This window comes from Cajanus cajan, chromosome 8 (assembly GCF_000230855.2).
Source record: "Cajanus cajan strain Asha chromosome 8, NIPB_CcT2T_4, whole genome shotgun sequence".
NCBI classification, from domain to species: Eukaryota; Viridiplantae; Streptophyta; class Magnoliopsida; order Fabales; family Fabaceae; genus Cajanus; species Cajanus cajan.
The window spans coordinates 21,398,053-21,407,711 of NC_138524.1; the positions used below are offsets into that span (position 1 = coordinate 21,398,053).

Here is a 9,659-nt window from a genome sequence, read left to right on the forward strand (position 1 = left end):
TCATGCTGAATAAGCCTTTTACAAATTCTGCTTAGCCTTTAATTTCTTTTAGACCATGTGCTTGTGCCTTTGAAACACCTATGCTTGTATTTTGATATTTGTCATCGAAAGTATTTGGTGTTAGACGACAACTCTTATAAAAATAAAGAAAAGAAAAGAAGTGACAGCACCAACTACTACAAAACTTAATTGTATATCCTTTTTTTCTTTGTTTTTTGTTGTTAGCGGGCGTGAGATGAAGCATAATTTGTTGATGAATCATTGAAAAGAAATTGAGGCTAAGAGTTAAACATTTACACTTCCACCAGTTAATAAAATTCTGGATAATATGAAATTAACTAATTAAATTATTTTATATTGTTTTTTTAATTATGTATATTGAATTTTATATTAATGGGATATTGTTAGGAATAAGTTATTAAATTTTATATTAATTGGATATTGTTAGGAATAAGTTATTAAATAATGAACATTTACTTATATTTATTTTAGTTTATAAATAACTTTATTCTTTAAAATAAAGTATTAACGAAACATTGTTTTGATATACATGAAATTTATAAACTGCATATAATTTAAATATTTTTTATTTAATAGTTATATTATTTAACTATGTGTTGTAAAAACAAATAAGTTAATAATATTAAGTAAGTTAAATTATACTTTTGATTTCTCTTTTTTTTTTTTTATTAAAATGTTCATTTAAATCTTTTATTTTTTATATTTGAATCAATTTGATCCTTTTAAAATAATAATAATTTTTAATTTTATGATATAATTTTGAATTAACATTTTACTAATTCGACACATGAAACTTATAATAATATATTTAATTAAATAAAAATTATAAAATTTAATTGATGCTTAAATTTATAAGAACTATAACATAATAAAAATTGTGTGAAAATGTGTTTTATAAGTAACTAGTATAATTTTTAAATTTTTAATTATTATTTTTATTTTTATACTTTTTACTATATTTGTAATACTTTTTTTTTATTTAAACTTTATTTGCATTCAACAATTTTCATATAAGTGAATATAATGAAATGAATTTTAAGTCTTATAGTAAAAAAAATTCAAAATCATATTTCAAAATTGAAAATAATCATTGTTTCACAAGGACTAAATTATTTCAAATTTAAGCGATAAAAAAATCATAATAAACATTTTAAAAGATAAAAATAAACATTTTAAAAGATAAAAATTATAAAATTTAATTGATGCTTAAATTTATAAGAACTATAACATAATAAAAATTGTGTGAAAATGTGTTTCATAAGTAACTAGTATAATTTTTAAATTTTCAATTATTTTTTTTTATTTTTATACGATTTTTACTATATTTGTAATACTTTTTTTATTTAAACTTTATTTGTATTCAACAATTTTCATATAAGTGAATCTAATGAAACGAATTTTAAGTTTTATAGTAAAAAAAATTCAAAATCATATTTCAAAATTGAAAATAATCATTGTTTCAAAAGGACTAAATTAATTCAAATTTAAGAGATAAAAAATCATAATAAACATTTTAAAAGATAAAAAATCAAAATAAATTTAACAAATAAGATATAAAAAAATTAGTCTAAAGATAAAAATTTTACATCTAATATCAATAGACATATAGAAAGTGCACCAATTATGTAAAATTTTAGCTAGAATGTGAGTTAGATTTAGGTGTATAAGTGAGTATAAATAACATGTGAACCCAAATTAATTGAAATCGGGACTTCAAATCAGATTTTTTTTTAATATTCAAGTCAAACTCAACTCAATTTGATCAAAACTCGTCATTATACGGGTTAGATAATGAGCTCTGTGTTTTTTAATTCATGACCTAACTCAACCTGATCATATAATAATGATAATAATAATAATAATAGTATATAATAATAATAATAATAATAATAATAATAATAAGTTAGTGTTTAAATAATCACTTACTTAAGACAATATTCCCTATTACTTTTGCTCAATAACGAATTTTGTATTTTTGAATTGATAGCATTATAATAATAAAAATTTATTTTAAATTTTATTTTATGTTAATGTTGGTTGTTTGAGTTAATAATAATATAATAAATCAACAAATTTATTTTGAAATTCAGTTTGTATCATTACTTGTTTCATGGATTGATAACATTGTATTTAAAACAAGATATAAAATAATTTATATCTATTATGAAATATTTAAATTTTTACAAAAATAGATAAATTTAATTATGTTGACCCGATTAACTCAACTTAATCTAACTCGTCAAAATTTTTTCTTTTTTTATTTTGTTGCAACTGGGCGTGGGATAATTAATGATATTATATATAAAGTAAGTAATGACTCGATATAATAATAATTTATAATTTTCCTTTATTACTAGTAATATTTAAGAAGTATCTGATTTTAATTTGAGTTTGCATTTTATAGCTATATATTTTTTATGTTTTATAAACTATACACGCATATATAACAAGATTAATTGACATCTGTTGTCAATTTTTTTTACTTTATATTATTTAATAACTTGATATAGAATATAAAATTAATCCATCCAATTATTAATTTATAAATATTATCTTTCTTTTCATGCATATCAAATTTTATATAATTTACTACATTATTTACAATTAGACTTATATATATATATATATATATATATATATATATATATATATATGAAATAATATATTACACGCTAACATAAAACCATAAGAAGAATTATTTGCTTCTAATTTCTAGTTTGTATGAAATTTTATAAATTTAATATAAAAAAATTAGTTCAACAATTAAAGTACTTAATTTCGTATTCTATAGAAGATTATTAAATTGGTGTGTAAAAGTTTGAGATTTGGTGTCAATTGACATGTGTGTATGTCGTATGTTTACTGTGCATTATAGTTTTTTTTTTTTTTTTTTCACTTCTCCCTCTTCCACTGGCCTGCATGCCGTCTCTGAAACCCTTTCTGAGTTATACTGGAAACGATTATGGTAATCGTATTATTATGACAAAGTATTAATTTACAAGAAAATAGAAATATAATGTAGCTTATTAGCTCTACATAAACCCATAATAGATTTTTTTATTTTATAAAATAGTATCTTTTTGAGTAATTAGTTTGAGTTTCAAAAAGAATCTAGCCCCCAATGGGGTAGTTCATTAGGATACATAGGATTGAAGAGGAATAAAAATAAGAAGAAATAACTGAAATACATACATGAATACCCAAAAGAAGTAATAGCTTTTTATTCTAATACAATGGAAGATAAGAGCACACCACTGAAGGTTGCTTTAATAGGATAACAATGGTAAGGCAAACATAAAGAAACCAAAGGCACTCTCTAAATAACACAACATAAAGCTCATGAAACTAGCTTACGTTGCATTAGACACCAGCTTTGGATGTTGGAAGTTGTGTGAGTTTGATTCTTGTTCAAGTGAACATACAAAGTGATCTTTATTACATGCCTTGGCTTGTAAGAAACCAAAGGGTGACAGAAGAGAGAGAGCTTGGTGGAACAATTTGGCTTTGGCTTCATCTGATGTTGAAAGACTTGTAGCCAGAACTCCCTGGTAGGTTCATCTGAATTCTCCCCCTCTCATCAACTAGCCTGCAGTGTGTTGTGTCCTTAGGGTGGTGCTGACCTTTGCTGCCCTCATTGCCAACTTCAGGATTGCTTTTCCGGCGCCGCTCGTTGTGTCCGGCAAGCCGCCGGCGGCAGCTTCTCTTAGCTTCATCAAACTCCCCAAGGTCATGGAACCTGCACTCACTCATCATAGAGTTCTTAAAAAAAAATGGAGCTTTGAACTTGAAGTTTAAAAAAGTACTTAACATTTCTTGGAAAAAAAATACTAACAAGGAAAGGAAAGTGCAAGAAGGTATCAAGAATAAAGTTTAATTACTTATTAGTGTTTCTGTTATATGCATAGATCATGTTTCCTTACTCCTTTGTCATAATTTTCTTATGATCATCCAAATTTTTATAGTCATTGATCAAGGCATATTTTTTGTGAGTAGTCCATAGAAGGTTTTATATTACAGTTAGAGATGAGATTTAGTTGCAATCTTTGATATTGCATGAAATTACAGACAAATGTGGCAATAGGCCACAATTATGGTTGCAATGAGATCACATAGAGTCCAAAACTATGATGTTGTAGCCAAAATCACGGTTTTTAAAACCTTAGACTCCGTTCTTAGTTGAAGTTTATAGGCAATGCTTGTTTTCTTAAACTAATCTCTTGAGATACTAAGATTTATTTAAGAGAAAGTTATCTATCAACTATGTCACATTTGTTTATAATTATAGACGGTTCGTAATTATAGAGGACACTGTTGATAGTGGTATACAAAAAGTATAGTTGTTAGTTTCAAGAGCAGATGAATTAAAATAAGAAAATAGTACATCATGATCAAGTCTAGCATGCATAGTAAGATGGTGAAGAAAGAAGAAATTAACTCTTAAGAGAAAAGTGCTGAAGATGAGTTGAACAAACCTGCTACATTGCTGGCAAAACCTCTGCCTTAGCCCTGCAACCACCACAACAGGTGCCTTGGAATGAAACTCACACACCTTGTGGCGGCGATGGTACCTCTTTGCATCACTCAAATCAGCACCACACCTCTCTGCTTGACATGAAGGTGGAGAAACCCCTCCACCACCCCCACTTGACCCTCTTCTCCCACTAACACTACTACTACTAACCCCTTTTTTCTTCTCTTCTTCTGTGAGACTAACACCACTTTCATCCTCCTCTTCTACTTCATTCTCCACTTCCTCTTCCACTGTGCTATTCTTTCTCACCTTCTCAACCAAGGCTCTCTTCTTCTCCACACTCTTGGCCTCCATTGTGACAAAAGGGTGGTGATGGTTACAATGATGAATGAGCAAGTGAACTTGTTGAGCCTGGACTTTTTGGAGCAATGAAGTGAAAGAGGGAATTTATATGAAGCATAAGGAGGTGCAAAGGGTGTGGACCACAGGCTCCATTTTGTTAATTGTGCCCTTTTGTTAGCATAAAGGTGGAGGAATAACCGACAAACAAATGAATCAAATGGTACGAGGTTCTTCCAACTTAACCAATAGTCTTGAGTTCAAGTTTTGTGTATGCAATTGTTTTAAACTCTTTGAAGAAAAAAAAATTATCATCTAGAGTCGTTCTACCTAATTCAAACAAGATTGTTTTTAACGGATGATACATATTGTCTATAAAATAAAAAATAAATTAAGGTAATGAAATAGTGTATAGAAAAAGATCTTGGAGATGGGTTTTGTCTTTAATGATAAGCTAATAGAGGAAAAGGTTAAATCACAATCTTGCAGTAAAGTGGGAGCTGGGAAGTGGGTATTGATTTTGAATGAATGCTGTGTTGAAAGTGATAGTGCTGATGCGCGTCCATGATAAACGCTTCACTGTTGGTACTCAAGGAATTACAAATTGGAAGAAGAGGATTTTGCTTTTGTTTGTTCTTGTTATTTTTTTGTTGTTGTGATTTCTGTTACGATTCAGACCAAGGACCCATGCCATATGCGTAGCCATACCTTGCTTACAATCCCTTCTAATTACAAAATAATAGTAATAAATTAATGTGACTTTCTACAGATTTTGAAAATTTAATATAATAATTTAATAACATGCACATAGTGCAAAAGACTTCCCATATCATCATCTAATTATGTATTTTACTTGTAATAATTTCTAATTGGTTAATAGTATAATTTTTTTATATTAATCTAAACTCTTTAAACAAGGAAAAAGAATAGTAACAAGGCTAGTGTGTGGACTTTTCCAAAAAGCAGGCTTGATATACAAAGAAAGATTCCAACAAGAATCATAATTCATGGAGCAACCCTTGCTTCACAACTAATCTAAAGAAGAAAATTATCAACTCTTATTTTTCACTGACAATTACATGCAGTAGGTACGGGAGTAACATAAGTAAAGATTTTGGGTGGAATTAGGTAGTTCTTGTCTCTGTCTCTGCTATGGTTACCTTTACTCACTATAGCAGTAAGATTAAGCATTAATTTATATGCAGAGTGAGAGCCACTGGTTCGTTGCATTTTACATCCTAGCCCGTAGTATATAAACTAAAGTACTCATATAGCACTAGCCTAGGCTAGCCTCAAGAGAGTAGAGACATCAAATTTTTCATATGAAGAAGAAAATTCACCTTCACAACATAAATGAGTAGCAGCAAACTGTTCAATTCCCTAGTCCTTAGTCTTTCCAATTTAATTCTGCTCTAACTTCATCTTGAATTTGCCCCTAGCATGATTTTTGTTGCATCTTTTGACAGTAATTGATCATGCATGCTTATGCAGTTAAATTTTTGAGTTGTTTGAAATTGTGAAAATTAATATTCTGATAGAATCTTTGTGTTATAAATGATATCAAGTTGCAATAGTACTATTATGGCCACAACATGTGGTGCTGACATGACCTAGCACGCTAGTACCGTGGTTTCACAAGATGCCATTGTACTCAGTACTTGATGCGAGTTTTCACCATGGACGGTATCTAGATATAGCGGACAAAAACAAACGGTTCTACCTTATCTACGTTCAATCATTGAGGACCTGGCTTCTTATAACACACCTTTGCATTCACTTTTTATTATTTAATGAACTTACTATATTTCTCCGCCAAAAATCTAAGACTAATTTTCTTAAGTACAAATATTTATTTAAAAAGTCGATTTCTTCTAACTAGTATCTTTTTGTATACATAAATTTTAAAAAAAACAAACATCATATCACATATTTAAACCTATCATTTATGTTTGGAACATTGTTATATTGAGATAAATTTTCACTTTGAACGTAAAACCAAGTAACTAATAAGAGATCAAGTTATTTGTTAACTATGTCTCACCATATTATGTTAGTTCAACCTTAGTCCAATATGCATAATTCAGATTAAGTAAGAAATGCTTTGTGCCTTTCTTAGGTAGGATCACTGGTGGCAACTCAGAGAACCTGGAAGAGCTAAGGTTAATTAGGACCTAGGCTAACATATTAAATAAGTTGGTAATCCTTATTTCATGCACGTGATACTAGTAATCGTCCTTGTGGACCCATTTAAGTTAAAGTTTTTGTATTGTCTATCTTTTTTATGTGGAATATTATATGTTACGAAAAATATGTACGAAATCAAGTACCAAATAAGTTGTTTGCTTTCTATTGTTTGAAGATTAAATTAATAAAAAAAAAAGGACTAACAGAAATCATACAGTAAGGAGTATCAATGGTATACAGTTTTCATCACTTTTGAGCAAAACAAATTCGTACTGTAAGCAATTTTCTTCTTCTTCTTCTTCTTTTTTTCTTTCACGTAACTAAAACCCAAAATTTTAAGAAGAAACCAAGATTCTTGCGCACTAGAAGCAACAGGCTTTGGTTTCTCATAACCTTTTCAAATCCTTTATTTTCCTTACATGTTTTATTTAGGCAATGCTTTTATAGAAAATTTTAAAAATTTCTACCTGTTCGATGTTGGAAATTGATTTTGAATGATGGGGGGAAAGAATAGACTATTTCTGATTTGATAGCATTTAATTGACCATCATAAAAAAATACTTTAACTAAGAATATACTGCACGAGTTCTGGTTAGTAAGCTACATGACAAGAAATTTAATACTCTACCTTAATTAGAAAATTTCTTTTTATCAATTTTTTAACCACAGAAGTTAATACAAGAAAAAGATAATTACAACAACATATGTTTTCAGTTCTCACCCTTTAAGCTTGAAAAATCACATTCATAACTAATAATGACTAGAAAGTTCTAGCATCCCTTCTAGTAATGCGATTTTCCATGTTATTTGGTATATAATAGATGAATAGATGATACACATGATTAAGGTGAAAAGTGAAAAAAGACATGTAATAACTCAAAATTTGAATGATGCAAATGAATTTTGAGAGGCATATATGATGCTTGGCCATAAATGTACAACCTTCCGTATTATACATGCACCTGAATTTTGTATTTGTTTCATTTTCTTCTTTCCTTTGTGGCCCATGAGAATCAGAATTTCACACCTCACACATGCTTCACCAAAAAATCATGCCCATCACTCTCATTATATATTGACTTGGGTTTGGTCCCCCACTGCCCTTCCTTTTATTCTTCTTTGTTTATGTGTTGTGCATGCACCATTCCAATAAAGCCTTGCTAGCTAGCCCATTAGCACCAGTTATGAGTTCCACACGCACAAGGTAGTGGAGCAGAGAAATGTGCATATTATATACTGTTTCAAAAGTTCTTTTTTTGTGTTCTCTTTCTCTTTGGTTGAATCCAGATATCTCCTCAAACTAACCCTTTCGGATACTGAAATTTTGAGTTTTGATTCGAGATACTGAAATTCATTTAACTAATCCTTCAATCAAAAACTAATCCTTCGGCATATTTAGAGTTTAGAATTCGAGTTACTGAAATTCATTTAATTAATCCTTCAGCATACTGAGATTTAGAGTTTAGAATTTAAGATACTAAAATTTATTTTAAAAAATTATATTTTATGATCATGATTCTAAATTGTGGTTGCGATATCGTCTTTAATAGAAAAAATTACATAAAAAAGTGGTCGATATGATCATAATACATTTATGTGGTATCGTTGTCTTTTATATAATTCTTGACATTTAGGAGAATTGCAAAAGAATACAACTAGTAAAATCGTAAAGTATTTGAAGTGAGTTGAAATTTGTTTAAATGATGATTATAGTTATAAACCATAAATTAAAATTATCTTCACAATACAATTTTTTTATATATATATACATAGATATATGGATATTGAAGCCTAACTACTTGTCTAATTAAGAACATAATTATTTGTCAAATATGGCATCACATAGATTGTGTTTTCTACAACAATGTGTGGGACAGTTGTGAAGAATTTCATATGATATGAATAGACAAAAGTAAGAGGCAACTCTTGTAGTGCTAGAGAATTCTTGTTGCTAAAGAATGATAGTGCATACAGCTACACGGTTGATAAGATAAGAGGAATATCAATCATGATCTGATTTAAGAGCATGAAAATTGATGTTGGTCCCCAAGGTTTGGCAATGGCAACCCATGAATAAAGCCCCAAGTCATAGACTTGTTTTCACGGCACACTTATGTGGCATATATGTTGAAGTTGCCTTTGTGTCTTCTTCACAAACACATAAAACCTACCCATTGGCTCTTTCCACACATGCTTTTCTCTGATTTATCATGGCTTGTCGTTTTTGCTGTGCCACTTTAACAGAGGATTTAGGGTAAGAAACAGACATAGGTATCAGATTCTGTTGAAGTGTCACACACATAAGTCTAAGAGAATGATAATTGACTTGTTTTTGTTAGGATCATCATACCCGTGCCAAGTTGAGTCTCCGAATCTGTTTGCTCTGTTTTGATTTAATTATATATTATTAGATTATAGGTGGGTTCGAGTTAAAAGATCTAGAACCAGCTAGATTGATTTAGTAAAAGTGATAGATGAAAATGATACATATATAGACACGTTGCATTAGATAATTCCAATTTATGTATAACATTTTAATCACTATGGCTTACAATTATAATGGCTCTTGGAGTTGGATGCAAGTATTGCTATTTGCAGCGAGAAGTTGATGTAGCTATATTTAAGTTATACCATCTTCTAAAAA

The 9,659-nt window shown here is 29.0% G+C and overlaps 1 protein-coding gene across 1 annotated transcript; it reads right to left on the reverse strand.

Moving 5' to 3' along the window:
* Window positions 1–3,218: 3,218 nt before the first annotated feature.
* Window positions 3,219–4,955, reverse strand: LOC109818296 (squamosa promoter-binding-like protein 4). The gene is made up of 2 exons (XM_020383737.3): window positions 4,494–4,955; window positions 3,219–3,757 (listed from the first exon to the last, which is right to left on the reverse strand). Exons 1-2 carry the CDS (start codon window positions 4,844–4,846, stop codon window positions 3,532–3,534), a joined length of 579 nt encoding a protein of 192 aa, XP_020239326.1. The 5' UTR covers window positions 4,847–4,955; the 3' UTR covers window positions 3,219–3,531.
* Between the last annotated feature and the right edge of the window lie 4,704 nt (window positions 4,956–9,659).